The 12,933-nt window shown below is 42.9% G+C and overlaps 1 protein-coding gene and 1 long non-coding RNA gene across 3 annotated transcripts in view; one reads left to right on the top strand and one right to left on the bottom strand.

The window, feature by feature from the left end:
* LOC132495773 (uncharacterized) overlaps positions 1–7,492 on the bottom strand; it is a 33,128-nt gene extending 25,636 nt beyond the window's left edge. Inside the window, exon 1 of the long non-coding RNA XR_009533334.1 lies at positions 7,301–7,492. This is a non-coding gene — a long non-coding RNA (uncharacterized LOC132495773). The remainder of the gene's footprint in view (positions 1–7,300) is intronic.
* The window catches only part of URGCP (upregulator of cell proliferation), a 69,082-nt gene that overhangs the window by 28,317 nt on the left and 27,832 nt on the right, over positions 1–12,933 (top strand). The window contains exon 1 of one of the 2 annotated variants that reach the window (XM_060107711.1): positions 7,646–7,765. The exons of the other annotated variant lie outside the window; for it this stretch is intronic. Coding sequence (XP_059963694.1) covers positions 7,752–7,765 — 14 coding nt within the window. The 5' untranslated portion in view covers positions 7,646–7,751. Of the gene's footprint in view, positions 1–7,645; positions 7,766–12,933 lie in introns of those variants that run through there. 2 annotated transcript variants of the gene reach the window in all.

Raw genomic sequence — 12,933 nt, 5'->3', positions numbered from 1 at the left:
TGACCTTTTCTTAACCTCTTGATTGAGTATGATTGACTTAAAAATGCTGTATATGTCTGATGTATACAACTTGATCAGCTTGGAGATAAGTATACACCTGTGAAATCATCACCACAATCAAGGCCATAAAGTTATGCATCACCTCCTAAAGTTTCCTCTCACTCCATTCATTTATTAATTTTATTATTTATTTATTTGTTTACTTATATATTTATCATACATTTTTTTTCTTTTGTGGTAAGAGCACTTAACGTAAGATCTACTTTCTTTGCAGATTAAGTATACTGTATATTATTGTTAGGGCTTAAGTTGTGTAGCAGATCTCCAGAACCTACTCATTTTGTGTAACTGAAACTTTGTGCCTTTTCACCAACCAACACCTCTTTATTTTTCCCTCCTATCAGCCCCTGGTAACCAATATTCTATGCTCTGGTTCTGAATTTGATTATTTTAAATTCCTCATAGAAGTAGGATAATGTAATATTTGTCTTTTTATTTTTATTTTTTTGGCTGCGTCGGGTCTTAGTTGCGGCACGTGGGATCTTTGTTGCGGCATGCTGGATCTTTCGTTTTGGCGCATGGGCTTCTCTCTAGTTGTGGTGTGCGGGCTTTAGAGAGCGTGGGCTCAGTAGCTGTGGCACACAGGGTCCAGAGTACACGGGCTCAGTAGTTGCAGTGCGCGGGCTTAGTTGCCCCTGCAGCATGTGGGATCTTAGTTCCCTGACCAGGGATCAAACCCGCATCCCCTGTGTTGGAAGGTGAATTCTTAACCACTGGACCACCAGGGAAGTCCCAGGATTTGTCTTTCTGTGTCTGGTAATTTCACTTAGCATAACGTCCTCCAGTTACATCCAGGTTGTTCCAAATGGCAGAATTTGCTGCTTTTTAAAGGCTAATATTCTGTATTTATATACAACATTTTCTTTGCCCATTCATTTATTGATAGTCATTTAGGCTGTGTCCATATCCTGATTATTGTGAATAATGTTGTAATGAATATGGGAGTTCAGATATCTCTTTGAGACTCTGATTTCAATACTTTTGGATATATACCCAGACGTGGGATTACTGGATCATAAGGTATTTCTATGTTTAGCTTTTTGAAGAACCTCCATGGGTTTTCCATAGTGGCTGCAAAAATTTACATACCTAGCCACAGTGTACAAGGCATCCCATTTCTCAACATCCTCACCAACATCCTCACCATCCTTGTTATCTTTTATTTTTATTTTTAATTTTTTTTGGTAATAGCCATTCTAACAGGTGTGAAGTGATATCTCATTTTTTAATTTATTTGCATTTCCCTGATGAACACCTTCTCATATGCCTGTTTGTATAACGGAAGACATTTCTTTGTCTTCTTCTGGGAAACATCTATTCAGGTTCTTTGCCCAATTTTTAATGGTTCCTTCTATATTTTGGGTATTAACCTCTTATCAGATATGTCTTTTGCAAATATTTCTTCCATTCCATAGCTTCCCTTTACATTTTGTTATTTATTTCTTTTGCTGTGCAGTAGCTTTTTAGTTTGATATAATTCTCCTTGTCTATTTTTGCTTTCGTTGCCTGAGCTCTTGGTTTCATATCCAATAAATCATCGCAAAGTCCAAATTTTGCTTTTTTCATGTTTTCTTCTAAGAGTTTTATGTATAAAGGTTTCATGTTTATGTCTTCAATGCATTTTGAGTTGATTTTTCTATATGGTGTGAGACAATGATCTAACTTCATTCTTTTGCATGTGTATATCCAGTTTTCCCATCACTGTTTATTGAAGAAACTATCCTTTCCCAATTTTGTATTATTTATTTATTTATTTTTTGGCTGCACCACCTGGCTTGTGGGATCTTAGTTCCCCAACCAGGGATTGAACCTTGACCCTCGGCAGTGAGAGCACAGAGTCCTAACCACTGGACTGCCAGGGAATTCCCAGTATTCTTGATACACTTCTCGAAGATCAGTTGACTGTAGCTGTGTGGACTTATTTCTGAGCTCTCTACTATGTTCCATTGTTTTATTGCCAGGACCACAGCTTTGTAATATATTTTCAAATCAGGAAGTGTAATGCCTCCCGCTTTGTTCTTCTTGTGTAAAATTGCTTTGGACATGCAGGGTCTTTTATGGTTCCAAGTGAATTCTAGGATTATTTTTTCTATTTCTGTAAAGAATGCCATTGGGACTTTGATAGGGATTGCATTGAAACTATAGATCACTTTGTGTAGTATGGATATTTTAACAATATTCTTTCAATCCATGAACATGGGATGTCCTTCCATTTATTTGTGTCTTCTTTAATTTCTTTAATCAGTGTTTTATAGTTTTTAGTGTGCAAGTCTTTCACCTCCTTGATTAAGCTTATTCCTAAGTATTTTATTCTTTTTGATGCTATCCTAAACGAGATTTTTAGTTTTTTTACTTTCCTTTTTGGATAGGTTTTTATTTGTGTATAGAAATGCAACTGATTTTTATGTTGACTTTTGTATCCTGCAAATTTACTGAATTCATATATTGGTTCTAACAGTTTTTGGTGGAGTCTTTAGGATGTTCTACATAGAAGATCATGTCATCTGCAAACAGAGATAATTTTACTTTTTCCTTTCCGATTTGGATGCCTTTTTTTTTCTTTCTTATTGCTTAATTGCTCTTTCTAGGACTTATAGCACTATGTTGAACAGAAGTGGCAAAAGAGAGCATTCTTTTTTTTGGTTGTTGTTTTTTGTTTCTGATTTTAGGGAAAAACTTTTAGGCTTTCATCATTGTTCTGGATTTTTCATATATGACCTTTATCATACTGAAGAAGTTTCCTTCTGTTCCTAGTTTTAGTGTATTATGTTGTGAAAGATTGTCAAATTTTGTCAGATGTTTTTTTCTGCGTGAATTGAGATGATCATGTGGTTTTTTTTCCCCTCATCATATTAATGTGATATATTACACTGATAGATTTTCATGTTTTGAAGCATCCTTGCATTCCAGGAATAAATCCACTTGGTTATGATGTATAATCCTTTTCTATGTTTCTGTGTTCTGTTTGCTAGGATTTTTGTATCAATATTCATAAGGGATATTGATCTGTAGTTTTCTTATAGTTTCTTTGTCAGGCTTTGGTATCAGGGTAATATTGACCTCATAAAATCGGAGGTGCTCTTTAACATTTTGGAAGAGTTAGAGAAGTATTTGAGTTAGTTCTTCTTTAAGTATTTGGTGAAATACACCAGTGAAGCCACCTGGTCCACAGTTTTCTTTGTTGGGAGGTTTCTTGACTACCAACTCAATGTCATTACTTGTTATAGATTCATTCAGATTTTTTCTTTCTTAATTATTGAGTTATAGTTGATAGTGTGTTTCCCGGAAATTTTTTTTCATTTAGGTTATCCAGTTGGTTGGTGTACACCTGTTATAATGTTCTCTTAAAATTATTTTTGTTTCTGTAAAATCAGTAGTAATGTCCTCACGTTTATTTCTGATTTTAGTAATTTGAGTCTTCCCTCCTTTTTTCTTAGTGAGTTGAGCGAAAGATTTGTTAATTTTGCTGATCTTTTCGAAGAATCAACTTTTTATTGCATTGATTTTTCTCTATTGTTTATCCTCTAGTCTATTTTTTCTCTGCTCTAAACTTTAATGTTTGCTTCATTTTGCTAGCTTTGAGTTTGGTTTGCCTTCATTTTGTTGTTGTTGCTGTTGTTCCTTAAGACATAGAGTTAGGTTATTAATTTGAGATCTTTCTTTGTCTTTAACATAGATGTTTACAGGTATAAAATTCTCTCTTAGCCTTGACTTTGCTGCATCACATAAGCTTTGATATATTGTGTTTTTATTTTTAGCAAGGTATTTCATAATTTCCCTTATGATTTATTCTTTAATCCATTGGATTTTTAAGAGTGTGTTAATTTCCACATATTTGTGAATTTTCTGGTTTTCCTTCTCTTTTGGTATCGTTTCATTCCACTGTGATCAGAAAAGTAACTTTGTAGTATCTTTAAAGATCTTTAAAGATGATTTAAGTCTCTTAAAATTTATTAAGACTTGTTTTGTGGCCTAATGTATGGTCTATTCCGAACAGTGTACTATGTGCACTTGAGAAGAATGTGTACTCTACTGTTATTGAGTGGCGTGTTCTGTATATGTCTGTGTGGACTGCCATACCAGTAAACAAAGTATGTTGCAGCCACCAAGCCATCAGCCCCTGCAGCCATCCCAGACTGTGTACCCCGAGGAAATTCAGGATCGTTAAAAACAGGATACTGGCCTTAGATAGTTAAAGTGCATATCAAAGGAATGATTTCAATGAGTCCATAGTTTTGCATCTTGCCATACATAGAAAAGTGCTAAATTCATTAACTTGATATGTCTGGATTTTCTTTAATTAACAGTAATCTTTTGATGTTCCAACTACCTGGTTTTTGTTGCAAAACTTCTATGTATCCTGGTTCCTCCCTTACCCTTTCAGAGCAGCCCCTCAGAGCTATCTGAGAGGCTGTCTTCTGGGCTTAAGTCCTCAGAAAGTCCTAATAAAACATAATTGTCAGCTTTTAGGATGTGCATTTTTTTCAGGTGACATCTGTTAGGTACAATTGACTTGTAGTATTGTTTAGGTTCTCTATTTTCTTATTGATCTTTTGTCTGGTTCTCCTATCCACTATTGAAAATGATTATTGAAGTATTCAACTATTTTTGTGGAATGATTTTTCCCTTCAATTCTGTGAATGTTTGCTTCATATATTTGGGGGCTCTTTTTGGTACATACATGTTTATAATTGTCTTGTTGGATTAACTTTTGTTTAATATATAATGTCTCTCTTTATCTCTTGTTTTTAAACTGAAGTCTATTTTGTCTGAATTAGTATAGCCTACCCAGCTTTCTTTTAGTTAATATTTACAGGGAATATGTTTCCATCCTTTCACTTTCAATCTTCTGTCTTTAGAGCTAAAGTGAGTCTCTTACAGACTGTATATATTTGGATCATTTTTCTAATCCATTCTGCCTATCTCTACCTTTTGATCAGACAGTTTAATCTATTTACGTTTAAAGTAACTACACTTAAGGAGGAACTTACTACTGTCACTTTGCTACTTAATAAAAAAGTCTTACAGCATTTGTCTTTATTACTGCCTTCTTTTGTGTTCAGCTGATTTTTTTTTGTAATGACATGTTTTACTCTACTACTCCTATACATTTCTGTTTCCCCTTCCTGTTATTAATGTCACAAATTATACCTTTATATGTTGTGTGTCCAATAATATAGATTTATAATTTATAAGTATTTTAATGTATTTGTCCTTTAGGTCCTGTTGGAAATAAAAAAGTGGAGTTGCTACCAAAATTAAAGTAATGCTGCCTTTTATATTGCCCATGTATTTCTTTGTCAGATCTTTCCATCTTCACACTGCTGTGAGTTACTGTCTAGCATCCTTTCCTTTCAAACTGAAGGACTACCTTTACCATTTCTTACAGGTCAGGTAGTATAAAAATAAGGTCTGCTCTGCTCCTTCCAGTTCAAGGTGACAGGAACGTGGGGACTGGGAAACAGGATGCTACCTTCTCAAGAACAAGACCACTGCCACACTGGGGAAGGAGTGGGGCGATGGCAAGTGAAAATGCCACAAAACTTTGCTGTCATTTTTAGGATGGCTTTTTCTTGCTTGAATGTTTGCTTGGTTGCTGTAAACCTTTAACTTTTTTAGAGACACTACAAAATGAGTTCAGACAGCTTCTGGTTGTTTTCTTCATGTTTCCGTGGGAAAAGGTGAGCTTGGAACTTCCTAGCCTGCCATTTTGCCAAAATACTGTTTTTTAACCTATCAAATTTGCAGTGATAAAGAAACTGTGAAATTTATTGAGACCTTTGGCAAACTGGCACTATCATCAGTGTTGGTGACTATGCTGGGACAGCAGTCTCTATGTGTGTGTATATATACGTGTGTGTATACGTATACATGTATGTATATATGTAAGTATATGTGTATATGTATTTTAGTATATATGTGTTTGTGTATGTGTGTATAAGTACACAAACACATACAGAGATTATATATGTATCTGAAAAGGCTTAAAATACTAGTATCATCTGACTCCTGGGAACTTAGCTTAAGGAAATACTCATGGATGTATATGGGGAGTTTTGGCTGTAAGAATATTTACTGTCCACATTCTTTATAATAATGAAACACTGGCAGCAAAATTTTGTCTAATAATAGGGGTTGGTTAAAACATATGATGGTCCACCATGCAGTGAAATGCTACATACCTAGTAAAACTCATACTGAGGAAGAATAATTTCATTGAATTAACACTATTCATTATTTCAAAACATGTTTTAAAACCAACAGCTTATTTTTAAAAAGTACCTGACCTCCCCCACTCCAATGGCAGTCATTACTGCCTTGCATCAGGCCATTTAGCAGTTGCCCACTCCTCAAACTCTTCCTTAACCCTGGTCCTCTTAGATTTATACCTACTTTGGGTCTCACAAACCCCCGTGGCTTTACTTATCAGCTCACATTTACAGAGCATTATCTTCTGAACTCAAGGCAGCAATTCTGAGATTCCATTTTACTGAAGGAAAGAAGGATGTGATGGATTCACGGGAGGTTAAGAGGCCATTTACCAGGCAATGTATTAATCACTCTACAAATATTAACTCATTCAATCCTCAGAGAGAGGAAGGGACCTATTATCCTCATTTTTCAACTGAGGAAACTACAGCCCTGGGAAGCTTCTATCTTGCCTGAGCTTCCAGAGCTGGTAATTGGTTAAGAGTTCAGATTTCAACCCAGGTAGTCTGGCTCCAGAGCCAAGGCTTTCAGTCACAGCTCTACTGTCTCTTGTTCTTATTAGTAGTAAAAATAATAGAGTAATGATTATTAATAATATTTAATATAACACAGAATGTGATCAACAGTGGTTTTCATTATCCAGAGCTTTTTAAGTGTTTTTACTTACAAGAGCTCATTTATCTCTGAAAACTCATTTTGCCGAGACAGGAACTGAGGCTCAAGTACCCATCGCTGATGCTGTGAAACCCACCGCAGGAATTACAGACTCATTATTATTGGTAAATAATATAATGTAAAGGCTAATAAAAAGTGCCTCCACAGTCCTTAGGGCTTCATTGTGATTTGACACACCTTTTACAATGGGTAACCGGCTCTGAGAGGCCAGCAACTCGGGCAAGGCAGCATACCAAGTAAGATAGAGCAAAGTTATCGTTTTGCTTACTAATAATAACGCCTCGTCCTCCAGAGCTAAAGAAAAGGCTTTTCTTAAGGAAATCAAACTCATCTCGCAGGGAGGTGGTGACTTCACCTGGGTCCTGCAGCTGCTTCGTGGCCCCCGGGGCAGTTTCTCGGCTGGTGCGGCACCAAAGGCGCCTCCCGGCGAGTCCCGGCCTGCGGGCACCTGGGCACCTGGGCAGGTGGGCGGGTCGGGGCTGCGGGTCTCGGACCGCCCCCGTCCCCGGTGCCTGCCCCGTGCCGCCCAGGCCCCCGCCGCCCCCAGGCAGCTCCAGGCCGACCCCGGGCCCCCTCCCCGAGTCTCCACCGCTCCCCCACGCTCGGAGCCGATACCCGGCCTCACTCTCCTCCGGCTCCGGGCCCACTCACACCCGTCTCCGGCTGACCCGGGGCCCTCCCCGCGCCCCCGCCGCCTGGAGCTGCCCGGGCGGGCGGCCGGCGGCCGGTGAGAGGCCCCTCCCCGGCGGAGTCGCTCAGCTCGGAGGAAGCGGAGGCGGCGGCAGCGCCGAGACCTCGCCGCGCTCATGGCGTCGCCCGGGTGAGTGCGGCGCTCGCGGCCGCGCCGTGGCGGGGGGTTGCGGGGTGGGGGCTGCGGGCCGCCGCTGGCGGCCTTCCCCGGCCTGCGGCCCCGGACCCCCGCCCGCCCGCCCACCAGGCCCCGCGGCCCTCTCCCGCCGACCTCGGGCGGAGGCGGCCCGGGCGGGGGCGGGCTGAGGATCTCGGCTCCGGGGGCGGGCTCCGGGGCCCGGGGCGCGGAGGCCGGCGGTGGGGGGCGGGCGGAGCGGGAGGGCGTGCGGGATCGGCAGCCCCCCACCTCCCAGCGGCGCCCCCGGCCTGGAGCCGCGGCGTCTGGTGCTCGCCCGGCGTCTGCCGCCCTGCCTTCCGCATCTGTTTTCTCCACTTGCTCGCGTTGGAGTTGATGCTGGGTTCTCACCGCCGTCGGGATGCAGCCTGGATGTCCCCGAACGTCCGGAGCAGGGGCCGGGGCAGACCCTGCCTCGGCCTGGTCCGGGCCTCCAGCTTGGGCTGGGCCGCGGGCCCGGGTACAGTGGCTGCCCCTATTCTGACATCACTTCCATTCCACTGTCTTGGTGTGAAAATGTTCTTTCTTTTAGGAAATGATGGTGACCCACTGAGTTTGTAATTAAAAAAATTTTTTTTTTTTTTTTTGCAAAGTAAAACCTCAGCAATTCATTATGATTACTTTTTGTTTTGGTAATTTAGTCGTGAAAGCTGGGAATGACAAGAGTTAATGCAACAGCTACACTTCACAGAGGAGGAAAATTAGTGTCAAGGTCATTGCTTAGTTGGTAACAGGCTTCATTTGACTGCTGTCCACCATTCAGTGTGTCTCAGACCTAGTGGTTATGGTAGCAATTCGCTGCGCATCCTTGCACATCACAGAGGGCTTTTACTAGCGCATGGGGTGGGGTGGGGGGAATGGTGGGCTGAGAGGCAGAGAAGATGGATATCAGGCCCCTTACAGGTGAGGGAAGTTCACTGCAGTGAACTGGCTCAGTGCAGTGGGCCTTGATGGAGCGAGCTGGGTTTTGACTCCAGCCAAGTCATGGGTATTTCCCATCTACCTGCTGTCTGTCTAGGTTTGGGGAGGAGCGGTCAGAAGTACCCAGTACTTTGAGCTTGTAATTAGAATAAACAGCTCATCCCTCAGAATGCCAGGCTGTCACCCAGAGGTTCAAGGTCCCACTGGGTTCCTGTCCCTCGTATCAGGAAAAGGTGAGGCAGGGCGCACCGGAGGCAGTAGTGGGTGGCTGAGCCTGTGTGGGGCTGCCTTGAAGCCTTTAAAAAGTGCTGGTGCATTGGGTATCCCAGCCCACTACATTAAGTCAGAGGCGGACTTAATGCTCGGCTGGTGTGCCCTTCTGTGGGCCAGTAGTCCCTAAACTGTGTCTCTGTGGAAGGTCATGTAAGTGCAGATTTGATATTTGCAGTCCTGACTATTTTTGAGGGATCTCATGAGTCTGCAGTTGGTACTTATTTCTGAGGGGTACCCATTGCAAAGCTGAGGTCACCGCGTTTTTAGTATACTTTACATCATTTCATGGAACGAACTATGTACTTATTATGGTATATACAAATTTGGGGACAGTCTACGTCTCCATATGTCTGCAGGCTTTGCTGGTAAACCAGAGTCTAGCCAGGGAGACTTGGTTTCCTAAGCTTCTGTGGCCTCTCCAAGTCAGCAGACATACAGCCTGTAAGACTAGGTGCTGCAGGAACAAGTCCAGAGATTCAGGGCCGGGATGGGAGGGGAGCCGTGATTTCTGCTGGGCTGTTCATGGAGGAGCCTCCAAATCTGGTGTTCTTTTCTAAGTGACAATTTCCGTAAGAGAGTTGGGAAGGAAAGAAGAAATTCTGACAGTTTTTGAGGAGCTTACCAATGTGCTAGCCCTTATGGAAAAGAAAAGGACAAGAATGAAGGCATCAAAGGAAAAGATATATTTGAGAATTTGAGATGACTCACAGCCCAGTGCGTTTGGAATTAAGGAGAGACAAGGCCAGAGACGGAGGCAGGGCCAGACTACAGGACCTGGCCTCCTTTTGTGGGCTTACTGCCCACTGTTCACTGAAGGATATTTGTCATCAAGCTCTTGGGGAATCCATGTGACAGCAGTATGGAAGAGGTGGAGGGGACAGGGGAGATGGAGCTCATCAGCCTGCTACCGTCTACCCTCTTCTGCGGGCCTCCACTCCTGACGGCCCCCATCTCTTCTTTACTCTGCCTGCTTCTTCATTGCTGGGGTTTCCTTGGGTTCCGTAGCCCATCTCTGCTAATTCCTACCTAGCACACGTTCTCTGCATGATTGCATCCATTTCTGCAGCTTTAAATGTCCAAATCAGAGGTTCTTAACCTGGGGTACACGACTGGGTGGGCTTCCAGGGTCCTGCATTCCCTGAAACCGTATGCAGCATTCGGGTCCGTGTGCATTTTCCGGGGACCAAGGTCTATAGTCCTCACCATCTGCATCCTGTCTCGAAGGGGCTCCTAGCCATAGCAAGTTTACAGTCATCCATCCATACCCACCTAGAGGGATAGCAAACCTAGTTAGCTGTGCAAAATATATATATATATTTCAGATTGTTAATGGTAGATAATTTGAAAAACAAAAAAAGTATAAAACAGAGAATAAAAATCAAGTGTAGTCTGACTTTCTGTAGACCACCACTTTAAACATTTTGGTGTCTTTTAAATTGGGCCATTATTTTTATCAGAGAGATATCCTTACAGATACAACTAGAGTCCCCCCCCACCCCCACTACCCCCCAACCTCCCTGCCTATCTTAGTTAGGCAGGTATCCCGACAGACATTTTCTATTGCATTTACATGTTATATTTGTTCTTTGCTCTGTTTTTCCCCCAAATTTTAAAATTTATTATTTTACACATAACGTAAAATTTGCCACCTTAAACACTTATTTGCTCCTTTTTTACATAAATGGACTCATACTGTTCTGCAGCTTGCTTTATTCACCCAGCAATATGCTTTGAAATGCTTTTCATGTGAGAACAAAGAACAGATCTACCTAAAATTTGACATTTCTATAATATTCTGGGTCATGGTTATGTTATTTAGTTAAGAATGTTTTCAGTTTTCTTTGTAAGATAATGCTGCACAATTGGTGTCTCCCTCTGGACACGCACAAGTGGTTTTCTGAAGTAGATACAAAGAATTGTGGTCAGAGGGCCAGCCCATTGTTTTAGCTGATACTACCAAAGTATGCTTATCAATGATTGTACCACCTTACCCTTCCACCACCACATTTTAAGGGCTCTCTCCACCTCCCAACATGTGAGGACATCAGACTTTAAAAGTTTTGCCTGTCTGGTGGAATTATTGAGTCAAGAAATAGGAAGCTAATGGCATCTTTATTCACCCCATGTTCAAAGATAGAAACTTCCTCCCTGACTCCTATATTTCTTCAGAAATAGTCAGTCCTCATTTCTTTGATCCGGTTGCTAACATCGAATTCTTACCATCCATATCCTTAAGTAAACTCTTACCTTCAGGTTTTTTTGTTTGTTTGTTTTGTTTTGTTTTTGCGGTACGCGGGCCTCTCACTGCTGTGCCCTCTCCCGTTGCAGAGCACAGGCTCCGGACGCGCAGGCTCAGCGGCCATGGCTCACGGACCCAGCCACTCCGTGCCATGTGGGATCTTCCCGGGCCAGGGCACAAACCCGTGTCCCCTGCATCGGCAGGCGGACTCTCAACCACTGCGCCACCGGGGAAGCCCCACCTTCAGGTTTTTGTTTCAGAAAATGTGGTCATCGTAGCACTTAAGTAGTCTCTGCACTGGGCCAGGAGTGATGTAATGAGACCTGTCCTGGACTCAAAGTGTGGGAGGCAAGGAGCCCCACCAAGCCCCTCATCTGCCTTCCTGGTCACTCCCACAGGATTCATCTCCCTTGGAACTGAAAGCACTCCCATTAACATCCACTGGACATTTAAAAGTACCCCGGACTTAACTTCAACCTTTCGTCTTCCCTGTCCAGGAAGATTCTCTCCCAACACCAACATTTTGTGGGAAGGGAAAGGATCCTGGGCTTCCCCTTCTGGGAAGGGCTCAGCTTTCCCACTGAAGCCCAGCCTGGTCCAAATGGGCCACAAGAGCTCCAAGCTCTTCACAGTGGGTGGAGGATGGGTCCTCTAGCCAGGCCAGGGGTGGGGAGGAAAAGGCCCACAGATCACACTGCGGGGAGGAGACACTGAGCAAGTCAGACAAGGTATGTAACTGCTTCTGGGTGAGGTCGAACAGGAGCCCTTGGCCTCTGCTCAGGAGCTGCTGTGGCTTCCAGAGAACACACATGGCTTTGCCAGCGGGATGCAGACCTTGCTCTTACCCAGTAGATCTGGGGTTGCCCAGTGAGCCAGCAACCACCCGAGTGTGTCCCCACTGGAGAAAACGAGAGAACTGGGAGGGGTGTTGTAGCTGAATCATCCCTGGCTCTGCAGAGCAGCTCACCAAAGCCCACTTACCTCCTTGTAGGTGACAGATGTGCCAGTGCTTCATCAGATGGAGTGCCGTGTGGCGAACCTCTCCCCCAGCTCAAGGAGAGCCTCTTCTTATCCACAACCATGAGCCCCTGGCAGGGGCTTTCCAGCCCAAGGGAATGTTCTTTTAAACTTAGATCCTGCCTCCTTCCAAAGAGTGTATCGTTAGGCCCTGTTCTAAGTGCTTTTGCTTATAATATGGTATTTAATCTTCACAACAACGCTATAGTAAGTACTGTTATTATCCGTATTGTATGGATGAGGAAATTGAGGCCCACCTAAGCAGTTTAAGTTCGAACTTGATGCCAAATGACCCCATTATGGATAGTGGGTTTAAATTTGGTTACTGAGGCACAACAAAAATGTTGGACTCAGTACTTTGTTCTGATCACAAAGCACATGCCCTGTCTCTCCCGCACGCTCGGGACGAAACTGAAGTAAGAATGTATTCACTTGGTTTGTGGTATTCACTTGGTTTGTCTGTATTAGCAGAGTGGTTGTACTTTCAATTATGCTTTTACGAAATATGGCTGAACATGGAATAACCTAGAGGCGGCTCTTTCTTTTAAAGAAGAATTCCCTCCGGGAGTTCTGTATATTCTGAGTGAGACCACCTGCATGTAGTTCAGAAGTAGTGGTTCTGTCCTACATTCTCCGCGTTGTAACTTTTTATAAAATTGTTAGTTGCCTTACT

This window comes from Mesoplodon densirostris, chromosome 9 (assembly GCF_025265405.1).
Source record: "Mesoplodon densirostris isolate mMesDen1 chromosome 9, mMesDen1 primary haplotype, whole genome shotgun sequence".
Classification (NCBI taxonomy): Eukaryota; Metazoa; Chordata; class Mammalia; order Artiodactyla; family Ziphiidae; genus Mesoplodon; species Mesoplodon densirostris.
This window is presented reverse-complemented; position numbering and strand designations above follow the sequence as displayed.